The following is a 25,553-nucleotide window of genomic DNA, read 5'->3' on the forward strand; positions in this document are numbered from 1 at the left end:
GAGTTTCCCCTCCAGCCTACACAAAAGAGAACTGCCCAGCAAATGCACAATCCCGCAAAGCTCCCATAGGCAAGAATTCTTGGCTTGTTTATCAAGTCCCCTGGGCTGCAAGGGTGGTGAGCTGGGCACAAAAGCAGGATAAAGGTAAACTTTCTGCATATGAGAACCATTCCCCCCCTGCAAGGAGCCGTGTCACACTGTATGTCACCGTCATCAAAGGGGCTGTGCATAAACCTGAAAAACTAAACGGACCTGTCTGTAGGTGTTACTTATATCACAAGGCTACAGGTGCATTTATTTCCACTGTACGCTGGTGCTGGGAGCAACTGTCTTCTCTTGCCTTGAAAGCCTCCACTTTGGACCTAGCCACTGCTGTCCTCACGTAAGCACCTTTTCTTTGCTCTTTTGGATGAATTGTAAGGGGTGTCAGGGCTCAGAAGCTTGGGCTGGGACCTGGATCTGCTCGTCTGTCTCCAGCTCCAGGGCGACGGCCCCTCTGCTGCGTCCATCAGACACAGTGCCTGTCTCCAGGGAGCTGTTTGACTTGGATTTAGCTGCTTGCCTGAGAAAGATAGTTTTGCCTTCTCCAGCTGCGTGGCCACCCAGCCCTCCTCACCCTTCACTCCCTCGGGATCATTTAAAAAAACCAGGGGTTACTTTTGTGTGTGTGGTAATGAGGGTGTCAGGGATTGATTTTGGTGATGAATGTACAACTATGTAATGGTACTGTGAACAACTGAATGTACGATTTGTTTTGTATGACTGTGTGGTATGTGAATATATCTCAATAAAATGAATATTTAAAAAAAAAAACAAAAACAAAAAACCCAGGGGTACTAAAAGAGAACGCATACAGGCACTCAATTCGCCGCCCTTCCAGATGTCACTAGGAAGGAAAGCTGAATTTTACACAGAAAAATCTTCTGCTTACAGGAAAGCTCACCACCCCTGGCTTAACTCCCTTTTCCATTGGCCTGCTTGCCACCCCCTTGATACAGAAAAAGATAGCTGGCTTTTTCTAGTTTGGGATATTCTTCAGGAGTTGGTCCGTACAAAGTGGTTTAAAAGAAACCCATGTTGCCCTTTCATACTACCTCAGAACAGAATGCTTCCAGAAAAGCAATGGTTAGGGATTTTCCACGGTTTTCTCAGACCTGATCACTCTGCAAAGCTTGGGGTTCCTGTGGGTTTGCCCCCTGCTGGCAGTAACTGGTAGCGCAAGCTCCCTTCTCAAATTGAAGCTGGGGCCCCATGCTTGGACGTGCTGAGAATTTGATACGCTGGAAAGAATGTCAGAATCCTTGAGTACAGCCTCTTTGTTTTACAGATGAGGAAACTGAGGCCCAGAAAAGTTTAGTGATTTAAGGAGACTGTTTTAGTTGAAAGATCTAGGGAGAGAGGTTGTTTGCCCATCTGAGTGAAAGCTTAATTATTTTGTCCTCACTTTCTCTGTGAGAATGTTTTTCATGATTCAAGGTCTTCTTGAAGGAGTTCCCACAGTTTGATTGCCTTCTTTTCTCAGAAGTCACCAGAGTGGCAGCATTTTAGATATACTGACAATGGTTAATTTTTCCCTGTTAAAGTAGAAAATTATTATGTTGATATACAGGAATTATCACAGGCATTGCCACCATTCCTCTGCTTATATTATCTGGTTTTATTACATCTTTGGGACATTCTGATGAGGAAACTGGAGCTCAGGGAGGGTCATGAATTTTTATATACCATACTTTGTATTTAAAAAACAGCAGAGTTTCGGCAGGATGATTAGTAAGAAATTTGTCCCAAGTCTCTTTCTGGCGTTTACCCCAGATGTGTCTAATCCAAAGCTGGTGAGCTTTGCACTGCAGCCCACGATGAGCTCCATGTCATACTTTCTATGGGTCTTAGCGGCACCTTCAGAAAAGGAACTAAAAAGCAAAAAAACAAACTCCCTCAGCAAGCTAAAGAAAATTGAAGACTCACTTGAGAAGACATCAGCAAATGCATTCCCATAGCTGCTTTGTTTTCTCCCAGAAGAACAAACACTAAGCACCCAAACTACGAGCCTTCAAGAGCAAGTGTTGAGATACGCCATTGGGTTTTCTTCAGTGTGTCCTTCTTAGGGACGTCCAAAGTGTGAGAAGAGACCTGTCCGTTCCCACAGGGACCCAGCTCAGACCCAATGGACAGTCCAGAGCCTGGTGTCGCTGAGGCTTTGTAGAAAGAAAAAATAGTTTTCTTTTCGCTCATACCGCCCTGATGGTGAGATCACAGGCGGCTTCTCTTGGTCCCCTCTTTCATGTTTTCCACCCTCACAGTCTTGTTCCACCCAGTGATGTTTTGGGGCATAAACAGCCCATGTGTAGAAGCTTAATTGGGTGGACTTTTGGTCCCATGCCCAGAGTGAAGTCGATGATCCCCGCTAGGGTCAGGAAGGAATTTTCCTCCTCTGGCAAACTGGCCAGGGCTGGGTGGTTTGCTCCTTCCCCTCTCTCTGGAAGGCTGAGCAGAGGTGCCTGGCTGCCCAGGCCATGGCCACAGCACCTGCCATTGCTGCCTGTGATCCGTGTGCGGGCGAGAAGCCCACAGCCCTGATCCTCTGACTGGGTGGACCTCTCCCTGTGTGTGCTTGGTGAGTGAGCCGGCTCTGAGAAGGGATATGAAGCCACTGGAGGCATCTGGGGACCTCAGCCGTGCATGCCACACTGTCTCAGTCCCAAGAGGTAGCCGCAGCCCCAGCCTGTCCTGTGGGTAGAAGGGAACCCACCTATTCCTCCAAACTTGTGTTAATTATTTGATCCTTTCCTATTTACCAGGCAGCTGGAAAGGTGACCACTTTTGGGGAAACTGATTCCAACAGCCTTGGGTCTGTTGGGGGACAGTGACTGAGGGTCCAGAGTGCAGAAGGGACCTGGCTAGCGTAGGCAAAGTCTGCCCTCCCAAGACTCCCACGCCCGGCTGGGGTGTAAGGTAATTGGTGTAGGAGGAAAGGGAGAAGAGGTAATCAGTGGCTTTTTCAGAGCTGAAAGTTTCATCTGTGTTTGTACTGGTTGGATTTTACTTCAATTTTGGTGATCTTGCTTGTCTACGATACCCAAATATAATCAATGTACATGCATACGCATACGCATGCACATCTTTGGATGTGTTGGGCCAATAGGGTGGGTTCCCATGGAAAATCAGGAAGCTAGGGCAGGCCTTCACATCCATCTTTCAGTGTCCCCATTTGGTAGGTGGAGAACTGAGGTTTGGAGAGGTACAAGGGGTCACACCAAGACTCCCAGCCCAGGGCTCTTTCCATGATGACAAACCAACCATCCCCTTGAAAAACAGAAAATATGGCTAGAACTGCAGGCCAACGACCCTCCCTAGATACCCAGTTCTTGTCCTGTTGTTGACTCGAGGTCTAACCCAGTGCTTCTCAACCTTGTTTTCACTGTCGCTCTCCTAAAGAGCCTTTTTAGACATTTTTTTCCTAATCATCAACTGGTCCCCTACCACTCCCCATGAACTGTTAATGCCACAGATGTGCTGTGTGTCCACTTACGTACTGTGGTCCTTTGGAGAGCCACAAAACATGGTCATATTTAAGTTTTGTTTTGTTTTGTTTTTGTTACCCTCAAGAACCAAGTTTTGCCCGCTGGAGGGACGATATCACTGCCACTGAGAATGCATGGCTTAAACTTAGGCCAGTGGCTTCGTATCACTGGGGCTCAATGTCTTCACTGAGAAATGGGACCCCAAACAGCTGCTCTTTCCTGCCCACCCTGTTCCGCCTACATTAAAGAAATCTTTAAGAGCTGAAATGCTCAATTATGGCAAAGCCCTTCAAGGCCCTAGAGAAGAGGACCCACTGAACACAAAGCAGCCATTATTCCCAAACTCTCGCACCCAGTGTGTGCTGGCGAAGTGGCAAGGCCCTTTGCAGAAGCCCAGAGTCAATAACTCCCCCTTCTACTGTGATAGCAAAAACAAATAAATAACCAACACCTCTGCTTTTATAAAAGACATTTTTCCAAAAAGCAAGAAATAATTACAGAAGGAAAATAGCATGTTGTACACTAGAGAGAGCTCTTTAAGAAAACTTAATAGATATAATTTGCCATAGAAGGAATTACCACAGGGAATTAGATACAGACTTATGTACAGGACTAAGGAGATTACAGATCAAATGAGTGGGCTGGGATAAAGAGAAGAAAAATCCCTAAAATATCTTATTGATCAAAAATATTTCTAATTTTTAGATGATCAAATTCAATTTACTGAATGGTTTTTGAGAGCCATTTGTCAGGCACAAATGAGAAAGATCTCACTCTTGTTGTCGAGTTTTGAACTTGGCGAATTTCTTATTGATATTGAAGACCTGGGCTTTGTTCCTGCTGTCTTCCATTTTGGGGTCTACCTTCTCCAAACCCAAACAGCGAAGGTCACGTTGGAGGCCTGCCATCCTCTTCCTCAATTTTCGGAACCTCTGGCCCAGAGAGGAAGGGGTGTTTTCATCTGAGCCCCCACTTAGGAGAGCTTTTCTGCATCTAGTTCAGAAAGCAGAAGTGACCGTGGGTTCCAGGGCTTCCCTCCCTCATGCCCTCCCACCCCCATTCCTCTTCATCCTGCCTCCCACTCAGGGTATAAAACCATCCAATCTGTGGGAAAATCAGAGCCCAAGCCCAGGCAGCCCTGAGCTCCGTCTGATATGGCTCTGGCTCCCAGGGGCGATCCACGGCTCTGATAACTCACCAGGCATGAGAACCCTCTCCAGGTGCTTCCTCATGGGGTCTGGTCGTTCTTGGGTGGTAGCCCAGAAAGGCCACCTAAGTGTGGGAATTCAAACTTGGTTACTTATTTATGTCAAGAACACAGTTCTTATGTAGGGCTGATGGTGATGATGGTGGTGGACTTAAAGATATCCCCAAAGAATTGGTCTTTGGTTCTGAAACCACCCAATCCTGGCCCCTCTTAGTACTGAGGTCTGTTGAATATCTGGGATGTGTCTGTGGATAGATGTACTGAGAGTTTTCAGAAAGGGAAGCAGATGGGCCATGAGCTGGAAAACTTGGGGTCTTTCCACAACTTAGCTCTGTCATCCAATGGCTGTGTGACCTTGAGTAAAGATCAAATTCCCTGGGCCCAACTTTCTCAACTATAAAATGTGAGGGGGGAAGAGATTGAACTAACTCAGTATATTCTAACGTGGGACTCACACCACTGGTGATACACAAAGTGAGTCTGGTCAGGGGTTGGCAAAGTTTTTCTTAAAAGGCCAGAGAGTAAATATTTTAGGGTTTGAGGGCCGAAATCAAGGATATTATGTAGGTGCTTATGTAACCATTTAAGATGCAACCTTCAAACATGTGGAATCATTTTTAGCTATGGGCTGTATAAAAACAGGTAGTGGGCTGGGTTTGGCCTGTGGTTGTTTACTGATGTCTGTTCTAGGTGGTACACGGATGAACAATTTTTATTTAAATGTTCCTATATTTATTTTTATGTCTGTCAAAAGAATACTGATTTCCCATTTATAGTGGCAATATAAAATTTTCCTTTTAAATGAATGTTTCTGTTAAAACAAAAGGGGAATTTGGTTTTTAAGAGACATGTTAAGTAAATAATAAAGCTCAATTATCATGGTGATGGGTAAATGACTGAAGTTTGAGAAACATGATATTAGACGATCGCTAAACTCCTTATCATCTAAAAAGTCCCTGCTCTTGATACCACAAGACCTGCATCTCGTCTTTGAGCCGCTATGTCCTCTTTTGCAAAATGGTAGCAGAACCACCCTATCTCGTTTCTTTCATTATGATAAGACTCAAAAAAGATACATTGGGGGAACAGATTTTTTTTCATCTCCCAAACATAGATTAATTTTTTTTAATTGTGGGAATAAAAAGGGGTGTTTTGAAGAATGAGACTGGCAAGAATGAGTGTGAGCAAGGCCCCGATCCCATTTTCTCGGCTGTCTTTCCAGCCTCAGCCTGACACTGTGCCCCCGAAGTTTCCTCTTTGCCATTGGGCAAGGGGAGTAGAAAACAGTGATTAGGACCATGGGCTTTTGAGACAGACAAACCTGAGTTATCACCCAAACTCTGCCACCTACCACCGAGGAGGTTTCACACACGTTTCCTGGAGTCTTGGCCTCCACCCTTCGTCTAGAAAATGTGCCATCCCAGTACCTACCTCAAGCGGTTGTTCTGAGAAGGCCATGAATAAGGAACCTAAAGCACTAAGGTGCCTAGCACAGAGCCCAAAGCATGGTCAGCACTCAGTGAGCATCAGGTATAATTTTCACAGGTCCAAAATCCTGTGGCCTGACGGGTGTGCTGCAGAATTCAGAATTCTTCAGGTTTTAGGAAGGTGATGCTGTATATCTACCATGGATTACAGAACACCCCTGCAGAGTCTAGGACAGCTCAAACGTATTAATATTTCTTCTGCAGGGCATCATATGAATATTCACCAAGTGAGAAAAACAAATTATAACATAACATATATAAACAGTATATAAAACTATATAACACCAATATCAATTCAGAACTGTTTTCTTTTGCTGAAAAATAAGTTTGCACTGAACATCCACATCTACTTTCAGTTTGCAGAGCTTTCAGATTTCAGAATTGTGGATAAGGGTTCATGGGTATATTCTTACATAGCAATTCTTGGTCTGTTTCCAGAAGCGTATTAAGCCAGAGTTCAGGTGGTCAGGTGAGTGAAAACGGAAAGTAAGTAAAGAGGCACTATTGCCCAGGAAAAGCCTCAATCCTCAACTCCTAGCTCTGCCACTTACTAGTTTGCAACTTGGGCATTTGTCTCAACCCCTCCGTGCCCCAGTTTCTGTAAGAACCCACAGGATGTGGCGAGGATTAAATAATGTCATGCACGGAGAGTAGTTAAGGAGTGGCTCATAGTGGGCAGCATCAGAGCGTTTCAATCATTGTTAAGAACCATGTGTTGCCCTGTTGTGGCCTCGCGTGGTGGTGACTGCTGGCTACCACCTCCTGCACCTCCTCACAGCCTCTCCCACTGTTGCAGGGTGATGTTGGACTCAGTGACACATAGCACCTTCCTACCCAACACGTCCTTCTGTGACCCCCTGATGTCGTGGACTGATCTGTTCAGCAACGAAGAGTATTATCCTGCCTTTGAGCATCCAGCAGGTGCGTACGTCTGGAGGTGTCCACCTGCGGGCGGCTGGGACAGGATTGGGCAGGAGGTGGAACTAGCCTAGGTCGGATGACAAGGTGGTGCTTGGATAAGGGAAATGCCAGTGTTGAGGGCAGAGGGCCAGCGGAGGCCTGGGTGGCAGGCAGCGCAGCCTCTGCAGAGAAGACGCACTGGAGTCCTCGGGACAGCCTCTTCCCAGTAGCACGGTCTTGGGGGCTCGGCTAACCTCTCTAAGCTTCATTTTGCTAGTAGTTAAGAGAGAGGTGGTAATGCCAATCTCTTGGGGTTGTTGCAATAATTAAACAATGTGGTGAAAAGAAGGCCCTTTGCCCAGAGCCTGGAACACTGTGAGTGCTTGATCATCATGGTATCAGCTAACATTTGTTGAACAGACACCTTGGCAAGCACCCTTCTCATCCTTACAGAGGTGCCATGAGAAAGAAATTATTATTATTCCCATTTTATAGATGAAGAAACTGAGACATGGAAAGGTTTAGTGACTTGCCCAAGATCACATGGATAGTTAAGTTCCAAGTCAAGTGGACTTCAGAACCGGGTGTCCCAATGACTTTCTTACATGCTCACCTTAAAAATGACGTAACACTGTGGTTACTGGTGTTAATATTATTGTTATTCTCTGAGCTTCTATTTCCCCAACTCTATAGCAGAGATGATCAGGGTCACTGGGAGGATTAAGGGAGCAAAAGTGTCTAAAAAATAGAGTCTGGCATAAAGCAAATGCTCAGTAAACGTGAATCCCCTCACTGTCCCCAGGCCTCCCCGCCCCCCCACCCTTCCTTCTCTCTCCAGGTCCACTTTTCTCCATCTGAGAAAGAAGCCTGGGAGACTTGTGCTGATCCCATGGCAGAGGGAGGTCAGCTGAGCTTTGCCCCAGAACCTCTCTGAGGGCCTCTGTCCCTGAAACACTTGGGTGACTGCACATCACAGCAAACCTGGCTGCCTGCTGGGCACAGCCACATGGGTGATGATGCAAGTGCTAATCAAGCCGAGCCTTAACCCTGTGCTCCCAGGTCTGGTGGAGCCCACACTCAGAGCGAGCAGGCAGCCGGCCAGCCTCCGAGGACACTGTGAAACGTCTGCCACCCAAGGAAGCCCAGAAGCAGGGGCTGCACAGACTTGAGGCCATTGCTGTATTACTCAGTCCCGCACCCACCCACCCCACCTCCACCACCCGCACAGTGAAGTCTCACATCGTCCTCTGAAGTGTCCAGATAATTGCATTTTGGACTTGAATCATGCAGCATACATATTACAATTCCCCATTAGGCATACAAAACCCCTCGTTTCCCAGAAAGACAATGAGAAACGTACTCAATCTCTTTCCCTTGCAATTTGGTTAAGAGGCTAAATTTGAAGAAGGAAAATGAAGGCTTTGCCATCCCAGTCCCCTAGCCCAGGTCCTCATCCTTCTTCCCATTGGTGCAGAAGGCCCAGGCCTCTCCTAACCCAGACCTGCCATCCTGGGAGGTCCCTCCTGCCTATTCTGTGGGGCAGCAGTTGTGGTGGTGGGAAGGGACAGGCTTGACTGCCCAGCCCGCACCGTGCATGTCCCAGGTGTCGGGGCCGCACCTTATGTCATGGTCAAGAGCTTGGACTTTGGAGCCAGACTCCCCAATGCACAACTGACTTTGACACTTGCTGGCTGTGCCATCCTAACCTCTTGTACCCCTCTTTTCTCATCTGTAAAATGAGGATAATAATAAGAATGCCTACCTTGTAGGGTTGTTATAAGGACAAAATGAGTTAATGTATTGTAAAGCGTTTGGGACACAGTCTGGCACTTGAGAAGCACACGCAAGTGTTTGTTTAAAAATGAAGGCTAACAGAAGTGAGTTCCAAAAGGGTTGTCAGAGTGGTTTAAAAATACAGCACAGTCTCAGAGATGTGGACACAGCTTTCAACATCTGAAGCCTCCACATTTCCATCACTGTAAGGAGCAGATTGGAGCAGGTCATTTCTAGGATGCCTTCCAGAAGCTTCTCTGAGCCCTGCATCAGGCAACACCAAAGATTTAGTCCTCTTCTCCCACCACCCCTTGATAGGACAGAAATTCCCAAAAAGACTTAAGGCCAATGAAAATAAAATATCTTCCAGGAGCTTCCCAGATTTCTAACTTTCTCTTAGGGATCAGCCATGCTTTTGCCCTGCCACCAGGGCCTCTGGGGTTCAGAAGATGCTGCATGTCTCTGACTTAAAAGGGCATGAAAGGCTAGTCTTGAGTGAGTGCCCCTTTCAGAGCTGCCCCTGGAAATGGGCAAACCTCTTAGTTCCCTGGCTCTCACGGTAGGAGGAACGCCCAGGGGTGTCTTACATCTTTTTTGGACAGGGACACTGTCACCGGAGAGGAAGTGCATTGTTCTACAACAGCCCTTTCTGACTGGAATGCCTGAGGTGGCAGCTCGGTGGAGAGCAGCCTCTGAGACATCTCTCCTCGGGCCCTTGCCTGCACCTCAATGGGAAACTCTATCCTGAATCTGGGGCCTCTCCCCTAGCGGTTGTCCCTTTGAGTCTGGGTTCAAGTGCTTGCACAGCCTCCAACCAGCCAGGCAGGTTTTTCCTAAAATCTCAGTTTTACTTTCCTCAGCTGTAACAGTATCTGCCTCCTAGAGCTGAGAGGATTAAATGAGATTCAGCATATAATGTGTTATATGCTGAATATATATTCAGAATATATATTCAGAATATATATATGCTGAATATATAAGCTGAATATATAGAGCTGAGAGGATTAAATGAGATTCAGCATATAATGTGTTTAGCAAAGCGTCTGGCTCTTGGCAAGTGCTACTGCAGCCAAGAACACCTGGCGCCCCCCAGTTAGGCAGAAATACAGCCTTCTTTCTCTCTCCTCTCTTCATGTATCGTATAGAACAAAAGCAACATGGGTCTCAATCTCAACCTGTCCGAATCAGAATTTTTAACAGCTGAGATACTTTGAGACCAACAGAAAAGAAAGTGAAGAAGAAATCATGTGCCCATTAGACAAGTCCTATGTACAAGAAGGCAGGGGAGAATACTTAACCCTGTTAGGAAAACCAGCCATTTTCAAAAGCTTTTCAGATGGCTTTAGCAGAGTGTACTGGATCTGTGCCTTCGATGTGCTAACCACAAAGGATTGTGACCTGCTCTTTGAAGCAGGACTTCTGCTGGCTGCACTGCAGACTGGGAAGGAGACAATCACAGATTGCAAAATGCAATAAAATTTCATTAACTCACCCTGGCCTTCCCTTCAGCTGTTTCAAAATAAAGAATTATGAACACTGGAAAATGTATCAAAGTGAGGGGACTGTGTATGTTTCACAGGCATATGGATTTTTAAAAAGGTTACGTCTCCAATCGAGTTCCAGGAGCCAACCATCGGAAAAGCCGTTGAGAGCCCTGGCCTCATTCCTACTTTCTGGAGCTCCATCCCGAACCTCCACACACCCACACACCTCTCCCTGATTGCCGAGATGGCCATGCCAACATGCAGTGCCTCCTTTGCATCTTGTTTATACTTTGCGGCAGCAGAGGTGTATAAGCTGCGGCAGCTCTAGGGGTTCTTGGGATGTCCTTCAGGGGCCACCATGGAAGGGGGTGGGTGACTGTTGAGAAGGCTGGGCTCCAGCCCCTGCCCCTGCCCCCCTTGGGCAGGGCTCCTCTGCTTAGCATAGAGGTTATTAAGGCTTGGCTGCAGGAGCTAGAATGCAACTATGTGATCTGCTCCTAGCTCTGCTGCTTTCTCACTGTGACCTTGAAAAGAGACTGCACCCTTCTGTGCCTTAGATTCTTCATGCGAAAGCTGGAGGGTGTGTTAGATGACCTCAAAGCAGTGTGTTGAGGATAACATGAGAAAACGCAAAGCATTTAGCAAAGTGCCTGGCACACTCAGCACTCAATAAATACATTAACTACTATTATACAATGCATTTTTCAGCAAGCAAGAATTTATTCAAAGAAAAGACTTTAAAAAAAAAAAGGTGCAAAAATCACTGATCTTGGGTATACTATCCTGTCTATCAGGGAGAGGCATTTGGGTCCCACGTGGGCTTTTTTAAGATCCATGTGCTGAGTATGTAAGTTTGAAAACAGATGCAGAGGAGAGAGTCTAAGAATTTCTAAATCAAAACCAGATCAACAAATATAAATTGTTTGGAAGCTGGCAGGAGCCGTGTGGCTAAATCAAAAACAGATCGACTAATATAAAGTTGTTTGGAAGTAGGTGGGAGCCGTGTGGCAGCAGAAGCACCCCTAGGGTGGAGTCCTCCCACCCCCATCAGCCACCTCTCACCTTTCACCTTTCACCTCTCACCTCTCACCTCTCCTGCATGCGACTAAGGCTTCCCAGCTTTGCTCTCTCCGGCCCTTCCTAACTCCAGCCAGCCCTTCTCGTCTTTTCTCCATCCAGTTGCTTACACTTCTCCTGGGTTTTATTTTTCCATCTCATGATCTAAATCATTCCACAGGCTTGGAAGGAAAGCCAAGAAGGGCTACTGGATGGGACTAGACCATGGGGCTCTGAAGGAAACCTGGAAACAATTTATCATTTCAGATTTTCCCTCATCAAGTCCTTCCTTTCAGTGACAAAGCTGCAACTGACGGTGCTACCTGGTCCACTCACCCACTCTCTTTAAGTGCTGCCCCAGGCAAAAAACTTTCCCAACTCCCTATGCTAATAAATCATGCTAATTAGGGCCTGAAGTTGTCTAATTCAGGCCTCCTCTGACCTAGACTGTCTGCCTCCTCCTAGCCAAGGCCGGGTCCTGTTGTTTGACGGAGGCCCTGGTGGAGGTTTCATGTCCCCAAGAACAAACGTAGTTCCAAAATAGTAGCTAATAACAGGGCACTTACATTGGAAGCCTACCGTCTTCCAGGTACTGGGGAAAGTCCTTTCCATGCATCATTTAATTTCCTTTTCACAAAAAACCTCCTATGAGGTCGATATTATTATTATTCCCATTTTACAGAAGAAGGAAGCTGAGATCCAGAGAGGTTAGGAAACCTGGTTAGGATTGCACAGCTAATAAGTTAAAGAGCCAGGACTTCAAATCAGAAAGGTCCATCCTTAGTCCAGGCTCAGTTACATAACACAGCCCTGCAGCTCTCACCAGAGGGTCCCTTCCTCTCCAGGAGGCCAGATGGCAGCATCCTAGGTTGGAGGGACGGGAACAACAGTCTGATTAAATCTCTGTAGCTGGCAGGTTCATCTAGTTGCTCAAACTTTCCCATCAACATTCCCCACTCAGCAGAGGAGAAAGATAAAGACCCAGAATGTCTGCCTCCTCCTAGCCAAGCCCCAGGCTTGCTCCAGAGAGTATAGTGACATAACCCAAAGCTCTAAGCTCAAACTATTGTACAGTCCGCAAATTTTGCATTCGGCGGCATACCTACTTTGTCACACAAAAATCAAATTTTCCTCCAAAATTTTTACTCCAAGTGAGGCACCTAGAAAATGAACAATGTTGGTTCCAGAATTTCTGTATAGGAAGGGTTTGGAGGCAGTGATTCAGTAACAAGGGATGGCTAGAGGACTTCTCTAGAACCTTCTTTTTTTTTTTTTTAAGAGAAATTTGCATAAGATCAAGAAGGCATGGGTTTTCTATCACCAAGAATGGAGGTAGGGGTTTAGTGGACCCGCCTTCTGGCATTTCTCCTGAAGATATGCAGTGATAGTTATCACTTATTCCTGGCACCCTCTGTGCATGCTGTGGGGTACAGCCCCTGCCCCAGTTCCAGAAGCAGAGGCCTGGTGTGTGTCCTGAGCATCAAGCATTTTACAAAGTGACACAGACTGGCCCATGTCCCCACCGGGTGAACTACAGAGAACAGCACTGGCCACCTAAGGCATGCTGGCAACACGAGGACAATTTTACCTGGTTTCCAATACAATTTCCTCATTTTTCTTAAATAAAATAAACCCAAAGCCCTGGAAAGGAACAAAGCTGCTGGCCCACACACACAAAAAGAACATATTAGAAGTATTTGAGGAATGCAATTAAAGTGGTGGTGTAGGATGCCCGGCAGGTCGATGCAATCTTAACGAGTATAGATGGATGGTATTTAATGAGCACCTCCTACAGGTCTCGCCCTATTTGAAGAATTTTAGGAAGATTAATCCACTTAATCCTTTTAATAGCACAACGAGGTAGCTCCTATTCTTCCCATTTTGCTGATGAGTCCCAAGAAAGCAGGACTACTAAGTGTGAGACCACACATTCTTTCAACTTTGGGGGAGAATCCAAAATATACCCTCATTTCAAGATCCAGAACAGGGATTTTCAAGATGCCTTCTGGAGCTAAGGAGGGGAAGACATTTAGTACCTTCACCTCCACTCCCAGCAAAGCAGCTCTGCTTTTTTTCTGGATAAGTTTTAATTTGAAGAAAATAATATTCAACTAAAAACAATAAAAAGTCTTAGCATGTCCACTCTAAGCAATAATCTCGAAAGAGACGACTGTCCAAAAGCATGTGGGATGCTGCATTATAAAGTACCTGCCAGGAGTTTTTGATTGGGCCTCAGAGTTTTGTTTTATTTTGTTTTTAATTACTTAAGTTGCCAGCACTTAAAAATCAAAATCAGGAGATTTCACGTAACAATCTGGGCCTTTCAACCAAGGGTCGAACACCCTGCATGGCAACGGTCAATAGGAATTGGGCAGCAACCGTCCACTTCAGCATGAGCTTTCCAGGCCCCAGCTTCCCCCTCAGGGGCCACCTCGGCATGAATGCCACCCACCAGCCCAGTGAGCACAGAAGTGCACCAGCCCAGCTCTAAAGGCTAAATCCCTCCTTCTGAATTTAAGTACATCCCAGCTGACAGCCTCACCCATGAGAATTCCATGAGAATTGCCGAAAACTCCCTCCAGCTCCTCAACTCTTCTCCACGCAGCTGGCCCTTAGAACCGGTGTCCTGACCTACTTCAGACTTCAAAGTAGCTGGCAAAGTCTGCTGCTTAATAGTGGCCTACAAATGTATGGACTGAGCCTACAGGCATGGGATGCTGTACTCCATTGGTTTGCAAAAGGACCTCGTAGCTCAGCTTCCCAAAAAAGTTTAGATTATTTTATGAATGGTAGATGTATTAAGGGAGATACTTTACATATCCAGAGATATATCCTGTTAAAGATAATCTATTCTGTGGGCTTATTACCCCTTCTTCTATTTGCCCAGAGTTCATCTCTTCCAAGTAGCTAAGAGTCTTCTTCATGTCTTTCACTGGGGTTGCAAACACTGTCATTGTTGGTCTCTCCAGCCTCTTTCTGATTTCTCAAACCTAGAAAAAAAAAAATACACACACACACACACACACACACATATACGTATGAATGTCAATAGACAGACATAGATACAGATACAAATATAGATATAAATATGTAGATAGATATCTCCCTCTGCCTTCACCCAAATCTTGTTGTAGTCAGTCTTAGAGATGTCTGCCCACTGGGTCCTCCTCAACCAAGAAGGGTAAAGCACAATGTGATGCAAAGATCCCACATTCAAAGACAGAAGAGTTGGTTTGGGGCCTAACTCCCTTACTGCCTAGCTGTGTGACCTTAGTGTTGTTACATAACCTCTCAGAACCTCCATTTCCGGAGACTGTAATCATCAGTCATTTGGTCAGTCACCCTCACAGAGCACCTACGAAGTGCTAGGCTTAGTTCCAAGCACTCCTGATTCAGGTTGAGTGAAACTGAGCTGGGCAAACCTCAGGGTTGCTCACGGTCCAGGGAGAGAGGCAGCCATGAATCTTTCCTGGCCTTAAGCAGACCCTAAGGGGGATTTGGGAAGGGGCCTACTCTCTGAGAATGGGTAAGTGAACTGTGATATTGAGGATGAGCAGGAAGTACTTAGGAGAAGGCAGATGGGAATTCACATTGTAGGCAAAGGAAGCCCCTATTAAAAGGCTCTGAGACAGGAAGAAATCCTGAGGGATGGCCAACATGGCAGGAATTTAGGCATAACAGGGAGAGTGGAGAGGTGAGAAGGAGCTGGGTGAGATAGGCCTCATCTTTTCAGCCTTCCTCTTAGTGAGGTTGTTGTGAGGCACAAAAACAGATAGGGCCACAGAAATACACCACAACTGAGAAGCACCCCATGGAGGCTGGCTTTCTTCATCCTCCTTGTTGCTGGAAGCAACCATTTTGTTTTCAGCTCTGGGGCCTGTGGGAAAGGCTTTCTGAGGAATAGAGTGTGCCACCACTTGGCTCTGGCTCCCGGCTTCCCTCCAGGGCCCGGAGCTGCACACAAAGCCTGCTCTGTGCCAAGCTTCAAAGGAGAGAGTGAGGAGAAGGGATTCTGTGCCAGCAACACCTTCCCAGTGTCAGTGCCCACTCCCCACCCGGGCATTTCTCTGAATCCTTAAGGTCCTGCTGGCTTCCAGAAACAATATGGCCCTCTTCAAATGCCAAAGAAAATAGTGAGGGGGTAGAAGTGGAGAGGGGAGGGGAACGGAAACTTGGCAAAACCTTTCCATGGAAAGGAATAAACTGTGCCCTCCAACCGCAGCCTGCCGGATAGCCATCTCAGTCAGGGTCCAACTCGGGGCCAGTGGCTGAAGAATTTCAAGGCCCATAACCACCTCTCATCAGAATTCCAGGAAAGTCAAAAGGCCCCCTGGGTTTACTCAAGCCAGAAATGAGTAGATGAAACCACAGATCGGGCATGGGAATGGCTGCCCTATTTTCCCAGGAGACTCTGCTTGTCACAGAGCAGCCACCATGGGCCCAGAGCACAGGCTCCAGCCAGTGGCCAGTGGCAAGGAGAGAGACATCTGGTCTCATCTGCTCCCTTGCTCTCCTTTTACCCAAGATACAGACAATAGTGGCCCCAATCAGCCAGTTAGAATATTGACCTTTTGATCTATGTACAAATAGAATTCCAATTGAAAATTTAAAATAAATGAAAATGAATCCATTGCTAAATCTATTCCTCCCCTAAATCCACTCCGTGGTTAGAAAAGAGATTTATGGAAGGCTCTGAGTGTTGGGGGGAGCCTGGTTTGTGAAATGGTCTGATCCTACTGGATAACTGTTGGGAGGATTTGAGAAACTGAGAAGACATAGCTAAGGGCACATATACTGTGGCTGGCACATTGTGGTGCTTAGTGATCCAGAGCACCTGGCAGAGCAGAGAATCCAGGTCCTGCCTGGCTGGGCTTGGAAGCTCCACGTCTCTGTTAGAGACAGTGACAGCAAATAGAGCATTTAAAGGGGAACTAGTAAGAAAGATGTTGTGGGTTTACAGAACAATCGTGCTTTAAATACAGGATTCCCATATACCACCCTATTATTAACACCTTGCATTGGTGTGAAACATTTGTTACAACTGATAAAAGCACATTTTGATAATTTGGTACCATTAACTGTATTCCATGGTTTAACTTAGAGTTCACTATTTGTGTACTACTGTTCCATGATTTTGTTTTATTCTATTACCATACATACAACCTAACATTTCCCCCTTTTAACCACATTCAGATATATAATCCAGTGCTATTAATTACATTCACAATGCTGCGCAACCATCACCACCATCCATTACCAAAACATTTCCAATGTTCCAGATAGGAACTTTGTATATTTTAAGCCTTAACTCTCTATTCCCTATCCCCACCTCCTCCCCTGATAACCTAGACTCTGACTTTACATGTTTGCTTATTCTAATTATTTCACATCAGTGAGGTCATACAATATTTGTCCTTTTGTGTCTGGCTTATTTCACTCAACATGACATCTTCAGGGTTCATCCATGTTGTTGCATATGTCAAAATGTCAATGTAATAGTACTCAGTTGTAAAAAAGGAATGGAGTCAGACTTTTGAGTGACCCTTTCTGTTGTCCAATCATCCTAATAGGCACATATGCTGTGCTCTCTCCTCTCTGCTTTTCTCCTTAGGGATTCTCATTCTCTCTAGCTCTCCTTCTGCCTCCACCTCTGCCTCCATGTTCACCTCTTCTCTGTGCTGACCCTCTGAGGACCAGTGTGATTGAATGGGAAGAGCAATGGCTTTCATGGTCAAACTGGCGTTCAAATCCCTGCTCCACCACACACTGACTGTGGGATCTTGGGCAAGTCCTCCATGACCCTCTGGTTCCTCATCTATCACTGCCTGGGGGTCAGGGACCAAATCTGCCTTGGTCACCATAAATCCTTAGCACCAAATTTGTTGCTTCACACATCGTAGGTGTTCAATAATGTTAACAATGGCATTAAAATCTTCCAGGCTCTGTCTTAAGTATATACTTCTCATTTAATCCACAGAACAACTCTATGATATAGGTGCTATCATTATCCCATTTTACAAAGGAGGAAGCTAAAGTCCTCATTTATTGAATGAGTGGTTGAATGAATGGATGTGTAAATGCCATGGTGGTTGCAAGAATTATTTATGTCAAAGAGCCTGACCAAGTACCTGGCCCCTCACCCTTTCCATACCCTGTGTCTGCCACCTTTCTGTTTCTCCTGCATTGGGACAGGCCAATCTATACCCCTAGGCCAGGCAGAGTCACTTCCCAGTTCTCAGACAGGATGGTACCCACCTCTGAGTGTATACAGAGTCCCTCTTTAGAAGTGAAAGGGTGCTGGCCTCAAAGGGAGAAATTTCTCAGAAAACCAGCAACAATGATACAACCAGCCCCTTCCCTTCTTCCCCCAGAGGAGCATGCTTTGGTGATCCAAGATCTTCCAGACTCTGGGCCTTGGCACAAGATGGCGGAAGGCTGTGAACAAACCAATGGCCAGTGTTGGGCAGCTTTCCATAAGAGCAGAGGGATTCAAACAGGCTTCAAATGGTGCCTGGCACACAGCAGGCATTTAATAACTACTGATAATTGATTGTTTTCTATGTGCCACGCAGTCCACACACATTAGCCCCAAACTCCACAACAGCCCTGTGAATTGAACATGTTATCCCCATTTTACAAATGAGGAAACAGGCTTAAATGTTTGAGGACCTCATCCAAATGGAAAGAGGCCTAAAACTGAATAAACAAAGGGGTTTGTCTTTCCTTCTCCACTGACTCCCCTCCTTCTAATCATCAGAGCCAGGCCTGGGCACACCCAAGTCATGACTGTTTTTTTGCCCCTCTCCTTCCTTCCCGCTCCCCTATGTCCATCGTGGGAGGCCGCCCCTCTGGTGTTCTCTGCGGAATAGAAGGTGACCTGGGCCCCTACAGAACCCGCCAAGGCAGGAGGCCCTTGCAGCTCACTGGACAAGGGATCCTGAGGGGGCGGGAATCTTAACGTAGCCAGTGCCCCCTTCAGAGGGGTCGCCCAAGGGCTTCCTCAGGGGCCATCACCCCCACCCACTCCCACCCCTCTCCCCTTGGTGCAGCCTGCGACTCCTACTGGACGTCTGTCCACCCTGAGTACTGGACCAAGCGCCACGTCTGGGAATGGCTCCAGTTCTGCTGTGACCAGTACAAGCTGGACGCCAACTGCATCTCCTTCTGCCACTTCAACATCAGTGGCCTGCAGCTGTGCAGCATGACGCAGGAGGAGTTCGTCGAGGCGGCCGGCCTCTGCGGGGAGTACCTCTACTTCATCCTCCAGAACATCCGCACACAAGGTCGGTGGACACCCAGCTGAGGCCAGGCGGGGCGGGGTGGGGATGGGACCAAATGCCCTCCCTAGTGGGTCCTTTCTTATCCTGTGATGCACACAGCGGATTCTCTATGTTACCCAAGAACCTCTCAGTAAGCTCTGATATGCTGGAATAGGGACATTTTAGGTAAAAGGGAGTAAGTAACAAGAATGAAAGTTGAGTACATTTTTTTAAAGAAAAGGAAAAAATAAAAACACATCTCAGGGACTGCCCAGGAACTGGGCTGTTAATAACAAAATAATACATTTCATAAAGATTTGCAACCAATAGACGTGGACAAAAGAGATTTGTGCTTGACCCTTTGTCAGCACAAGGGTGGTTAACCAGTCCCTATGCCTCCCCTTTTCCAGAAGATTCCTCCTAATCGGCATTTCATTTTATCAAATTCCTAATGTGGTCAAGGATCAAATGGGTTGGAAGTGGGTGGCAACAGTAGCTTTAGCTTTTCAACATGTTCTGCAAAAGCAGAATGTTGATGAACAAGTTTTTAGACCCAGGAAAGATCTCTGGGAACAGCGGATTCTGTGTCCCGACACTACAGATAAAGGAGGTCCCCCAGGCGGTTAAGTGACTTACGCAAGGTGCCAGAGCAGACAGACGTGATTCACTGAAAGTGTGTACGGCGCAGGGGCTTTGAGATCAGAAATACCTGCATTTCAGACGCTGGATCCAACACGTCCTGCCCGTAAGAGCTGGCTTCCCTGGTCGGATCTCCTCTGCTTTGACCTCTGTGCATACCCGTCCGCGCCTCCCTAGGCTTCCTGAGCGGGTTCAGTGAAATAGTCCCTGACGCGGCGTAAGCACACAAATGCAAATGGCCGCTGTTTTCATCATCAATAATATAAACAAAAGACAGAAATTTAAAAAAAAAAAAAAATCTCAGCTCACTTTTAAGAACTTCCTAACAGTTAGCATCTTCGCTTGGAAGGGCTGCTTCAGAAGACACAGGAGGTAGGACATTCCCTGCCCGTGGAGAGTCTAAATGGCCCCCTGCGTCATGGGGACGCTGTGGAGGGGACTCCTGGTGTGGGCTGGGAAAACCACTGGACCTTTCCAGTCTCTGATTCTCTCTCCTCTCACTTGATGCTGCCTCCTCACTAGTGCCTGAGGTATGAAAGCTAAGGATGGTGGCCCTCAGGTTCTGCTCAGTTTGGGCCCCGGAAGCCACAACCTCTGTGAGTGGAGAAAGGACAAACAGGCCTGCCTTCCATTGCTGCATGGTCAGTGCTTGATTGCGTGTGGTGACAGTGACCTGTCAGGAGCTGGAAGCAGTGGCGTGGGCTTACACTCCCTTGAAAGGGGGTAGCTCAGGGAGACAGAGCTTGGGGCCCCATTCCCAGCCCTCCCAAGGGAATGACCTTATGGTAGAATCCCAGGGCTGTGGGAAGGGAGCAGTGCAGCTTGGCATCACCAGCCTTGGCCAAATGGTCAGTCAGCAGGGTTTGTCTCCAGGCCGCTAGCAGCCCCCGTGCTGTGGTCTCCCACCATGGGCACCTCCCTTCTAGGCAATTGTTACATAAAAAAAAAAAATTGGTCCTGTTGCTTCAGAGCTCTGTGCAAGACTAAGCTTAAAGCCAGCTGCTTTCTAATAGCCATAGGTTGTCTCTTCTTATTCTAAGAACCCTGTGGAGCCACAGTGCCTCCTCCAATGGTGAAACTTCAGGCCCAAGGGGACACGGTTTTAAGCAGTAAAACTGTCTACTCCACTCTCCTGCTCCACCTGGTTCCCCAAGAATGGGCCCAAAGTTACAATGCATCCCAATTTGCCCAAGACACATTCTGTTTTCACCTGGGACACTCACAAAAGAGTCTCTGTTTGGACAATAAATTACCTAGTCTAGGCCTTCTATTGCCCACCGATGAGGGCTCTGACAGAACCGGACACAAAACACATATGTGTAGACAGGGAAAGCCAGAAGGAATTCTAGGGCCCGGCATGCTGGTCTGGTACAGTAGCTTTTAAGGGCTGGAAATGTGGGGACCCTGGTAGCTGGACGGAGAGGTCAGCAGTTGGGGCAGAGGGCACTCAGCAGCGTCCACAGTGGGGGAGAGAGGCATATCCTTCCTCCATGCCCCACCCTGTTCTCTGTCAGCCCTGGGACATAGTGAACTGGGGTGCTATGGCTGACCAGAACCCACCAGAAAATGGCAAACCCTCACAAATGTCCCCTGTTGCCTCCTCCTTAGCAGATAGAAATTAGACCCACATTGAATAGCAAGGTAGGAAATAGGTGTCCTTTGGCTCATGCCACCAGGGACACATGATCTGAAACTCCTAGTTCAACCCCAGCCCACTCCGTTCTGCAGGTGAGGAGACAAGGCCCTGACACGGTCCTCCAGCTCCTTACAAAACTCGGCGTTCATATAGGGCTGTGCACTCCTGGTGGCCTCTTAGGTCCATTTTCCCCTGTGGTCAGCACATAGTAAGCATGCAAATCACAGACTCTTAGAGCTGAAGGAGAGCTTAGCGGTCATTTTGTCTCAGAGACTGAGTGACCAGGCCAAGGCCGCAGCTAGAAGCCAGCCCTTTTGGGTCCCAGGCCCAGCCTCACTCCCCAGTGTCCACTCAAAGAAACCACAGAGGCTGTGGATGCCCAGCCCCAGGTTCTCTCTCCAGGTGGCCTTTGAAAATGAGGAGATTGTCACCTCTCGGGTGTGACTTCAGGGCAGCCCTGTAAGGGGCCAGTGTTCTCCAACGTTCCTTCTGAAATGAGGCTACCCCTCAGTGGGGCAGGCACTCCCCTTCTCCCCAAAACATTCTCTCTCAGCCTAGCAGAGGAAACCAGGACTGCACGGCATGGCTGGTGGATTTCTTTCTCTTTCTAGGTTTCTCCTTTTTTAATGACACTGAAGAGACCAAGGCTGCCATCAAAGACTGTAAGTAACCAAACTTCCCAGCGCTACATTGAGGCTGTGTGGGGAGGGTGGGCTTGATCATTCTTTTAGGACCACACTAAAGGGTGAACAACTAAACAATCACAGACTTGGAGAAGACAGCACAGATACATGTGATGGAAAGAGCGAGGAAGGGGCTTTGGAATCCAACAGGTCTGAGGACACACCCTGGCTTTCCATGACTCAGTTTCCCTTTATACAAAATGGGGTGACCCTTGCCAGGTTGCGGTAAGAAACAATGCATCCAAAGTTGCTGGCATGTGCTGACAATGTAGATTCTCCCCCAACTGCCAGCTATTAGCAACAATAAAAATTACCAAAGGTCAGAGGCCTTGTGGTTGATAATATTTGTGAAAAGTCTGAGCTCACCAAGCAGGTTTATAATTCTAAGGGGATCAAGGATCTCAAATGGTGTGATTCTGAATATTAACCTTCACTGTTTCATTTCTGTCGATGGAGGTGGTTTAGGAAAGGGAGCTTCGTAGTTTTTATTTTTTAAAGATTATTATTGTTGTTAATTGTTTTGAGGTCCCATGCATGGGCCCTGACCTGGGGGCCAGGAGGACATAGGTCCTGGGCAAGCATCTTCCCTCCAAGGACTTAGTTCATTCATCTGCAAAGAGAGGGCAGGGCATGTGGTGATCTCCAAGGCTTCTGAGACATGGAAGCCTGGTGGCAGGGACAGAGGGATTGTTCCTTATGGTTTCTCTTTGCTTTCTTTAAAGTCCCAATCAGTCAACCGAGGATTCGGGTTTGGGGGCTTGTAGTTAACAAAGGTTTTATTGCCTGGAGTTTTAGCACAGGAATAGTCAGGTCCATGAATCACATCCTGCGGATTTAAACAGGTGCACCCTGCCCTGCAGACCCCAGCTGCCCCTCCACAAGCTGCTTTGCCTTCTGTGAGGTTTCTTACCAGCCGGCCCACGGGGCATAGCATCTCCTCCCACATGTCAGCAAAGCTTCCACACTGTTTCCTGCCTCTAGTGAAATCCCTTCTGCTGCATAGGCCACAGCCTGGGGGATGCGAACCCCAGCTTTCACCATCCAGGCCAACCCAGGCAAAGCCCCTGGAAGAAAGGAGCCATTACTGCATCTGTGTCCACAGGCTTGATCCCCAGCGGGGATGGCTGAGGCGTAGCATTTGCTTTTGTCTCTAAGCAGTGGTGAGTTTGACCTGAGCAACCTTTTCTCCAGGTGTCAGTGTCTTCACCTCCTATAAATGGGGTAACCCACCAGCCTGCCTTCCTCGTGGCAGAAGGAAGACAACGAACTAGGAAGAGATGTTCTGTCCCTTAAGTTCTTTAGAATAGGTGTTATATATATAACTAGCTACAAGTAGATATATAACTAGCTACAAGTAGATTCAGTGCCATAATAGTAACAACAACAACATAATAATAATATTATTAACAGAAGGTAGCATTTATTGAGTGCTATGAGCCAGACTCTATGCTAAAATCTTTATGGACATTGTCTAAAGTAACCCTCCCAATAACATTATGAGACAAGTACCAGCCCGTACCTCTTTTACAAGTGTAGGAAATAAAGCTTAAAGATAAAGGTGACATGGTTAGAAGGTGGCAGATGGCCCAGGTGTGTCTGAATCCAAAGCCTGCTCCCCTCATCAATTTCTTTTTTTCCCTATTCATTCATTCATTCAGCAAGCATTTATTGAACACCTGCTATGTGCCAGACCCAGAGCTAGGCCTGGTGGCTGCAGTGATGAGACAACTTAGATCCTGCTGTCATGGAGCAAGAGGGGGAGAGAAACATTAAACAAATAATCACTATAATAAATATGTAAATTTAAATCATGATAATATTGTAAAGGAAAAGGGCTTTGTGTGTAATGGAGGAAAGATCACAATTTAATTGGGGAACCAGGGAAGACCTCTTGGAGGAAGAGATATTTCAGTCAGGCCTAAAGCATGAGCAGATATTAGCCAGGAAAAGAAACGGAAGAAAAGTTGACAAGGAATGACCGATGCAGAGGGACCTGTGGCAGGAACCTTGGGTCTTTGAGCAAGAACCAAAAGGCCAGAGGGTCTAGAGCTGCAGTGTCCGATACAGTAGCCACTAGCCACGTGTGGGTATTTAAATTAAATAAAATTAAATAAAATTAAAATTCAGTTCTTCAGTCACACTAGCCACATTTCAAGGAGCCACATGTGGTTAGTGGCTACCATATTGGACCACTCAGATTTCCATCATTACGGAGAGCGGGACAGTGTAAGTTAAGCATCCACAGCATCCGCCGAGGGAAGGGGTGGGTGCAGGGCAAGGGCAGGTCCTGCACAGTTTATGGGCAGCAGAGTTTGCATTTCGTTCTGAGTGTGTAGGGAAGCCACTGGAAGGCCATAAGAATGGAAATGATAAGATCCAGTCTGCATTTTTAGAAGATCTCTCTGGCTGCTTTGTCTGGATCAGAAGGGATTCTAGGTAGGATGCTACTTATTCAGGAGAGTAATGATGTCGTCCTGGACCAGGTGAGGGGGAGGAGATGGAGAGAAGTAGGTAGAGGTAGAAATTGGCATCTCTGACGCAAGCAGTCACACAGACAAGCCTCTACTGACAGCAGCTGCCTCAGGCACCCCGGTGTGGGCGCTGCCCTGACTGCTGCAATTGAGAGCAGCACAATTTCTAGACTGAATTCAAGGTTAAGGACTGTGATGAGTCCACCTGAAAGCCAGCCCCATAGGCTCTGCCATATCCCAGCTTCCACTGCCAGTGGCTCCGGTACCCCATGGCCTTCTCAGTGGGCACCTGAGGCCCGTCTCTGGCTCTCCCAGAGACCTGATGACCATGCTTCTCCAAAATAGAAGCCCTAATGCGTAGTTCAGTGGACACAAGAGTGGGTATAAAGACGACAGACTGGTAAATTATACATGAGCTCATTCTCGAAAATCCAGGACATGGGGTCACCGTGCCTGTGGCCCAAAGTCAGGCAGATGATATTTCACAAACTCAGACACCTCCCTGACCCAGAAATGAGAAACCAGCCAGAGGCCAAGGCCTGGCAATAGCGGACAAAGTGGCACCCTGGGGCTTCAAGCAATGTTCCCATCTGGTCTTTAATGGAAATTAATAACTATCGTTACCACTTATTAAGCATTTACTATGTTCCAGGCACAGTGCCAAGTACTGTGCATACATTAAATCATTTAATACTCATCGTGACTCCATTAGGTAGTATCGTTATCCCCATTTGCACCTAAGGAAAACTGAGGCTTAGAGGGGCACAGTAACTTGTGAGTAGGTGCAGAGATGGGATTCATTTTCTCAGAAACTATTCTCTTAAACATTGTGCTACACACATATACACGCATGCATACACATATACACACACACTCTTAGATCCTTCCGTCCACTCTACTGCCCACTCAGGTGAGAGCCGAGGCCTGGGGACCCCTCTAGGTCTTTACCTGGCTCCCTAATGATTCAGAGATCAGGATGATGTGCAACTTACTACCTGCTGATGGTGCCCAGGTCCAGATAGCTATGAAACTGTCAGAACTGGCCCAAATGAAGCAACCCAGCCCCTTTCCACTTCTCTTCTCTTCATCCATCCCCCATCCCCACCCTCCACACCCACCTGCACCACAGAAATGCCAGTGGAGACCAAGACTGCAAACAAAGGCTGCAGTCCTGGATTCCCTCCTGGGCCCCTTCATACTCGTGAGCCTCGGAGCTTCTCTGCGCCATCCTGGCCTGGACGTGCAGGCTCTGTGACTGGGCCACCGGTGCCAGGATGGTGACATTGTGAGCTTGTTTTGGAAAGCCTGCCAACCAGGCCTCCAACCCAGCTTCCAGAGGACAGTTGATCATGTTTTCCATCAACAATTGAGAATATATCCTTTGGCCACGTTTTAAAAGGCTTTGTTCTGGAGGCCAACCAGACCTCTCCAAATCAC

At 47.1% G+C, this 25,553-nt stretch overlaps 1 protein-coding gene across 3 annotated transcripts in view; it reads left to right on the forward strand.

Annotated features, from left to right (window-relative positions):
• Nucleotides 1-293: 293 nt before the first annotated feature.
• The window catches only part of ELF5 (E74 like ETS transcription factor 5), a 31,924-nt gene continuing 6,664 nt past the window's right edge, over nucleotides 294-25,553 (forward strand). Inside the window, exons 1-4 of one of the 3 annotated variants that reach the window (XM_037841228.1) lie at nucleotides 294-382; nucleotides 7,012-7,136; nucleotides 18,478-18,711; nucleotides 21,574-21,624. In XM_037841228.1, coding sequence (XP_037697156.1) covers nucleotides 7,016-7,136; nucleotides 18,478-18,711; nucleotides 21,574-21,624 — 406 coding nt within the window. In that variant the 5' untranslated portion in view covers nucleotides 294-382; nucleotides 7,012-7,015. Of the gene's footprint in view, nucleotides 383-2,413; nucleotides 2,615-7,011; nucleotides 7,137-18,477; nucleotides 18,712-21,573; nucleotides 21,625-25,553 lie in introns of those variants that run through there. The other 2 variants (XM_037841226.1, XM_037841229.1) reach the window with 2 other exon arrangements.

Source organism: Choloepus didactylus, chromosome 6 (genome assembly GCF_015220235.1).
Source record: "Choloepus didactylus isolate mChoDid1 chromosome 6, mChoDid1.pri, whole genome shotgun sequence".
NCBI classification, from domain to species: domain Eukaryota; kingdom Metazoa; phylum Chordata; class Mammalia; order Pilosa; family Megalonychidae; genus Choloepus; species Choloepus didactylus.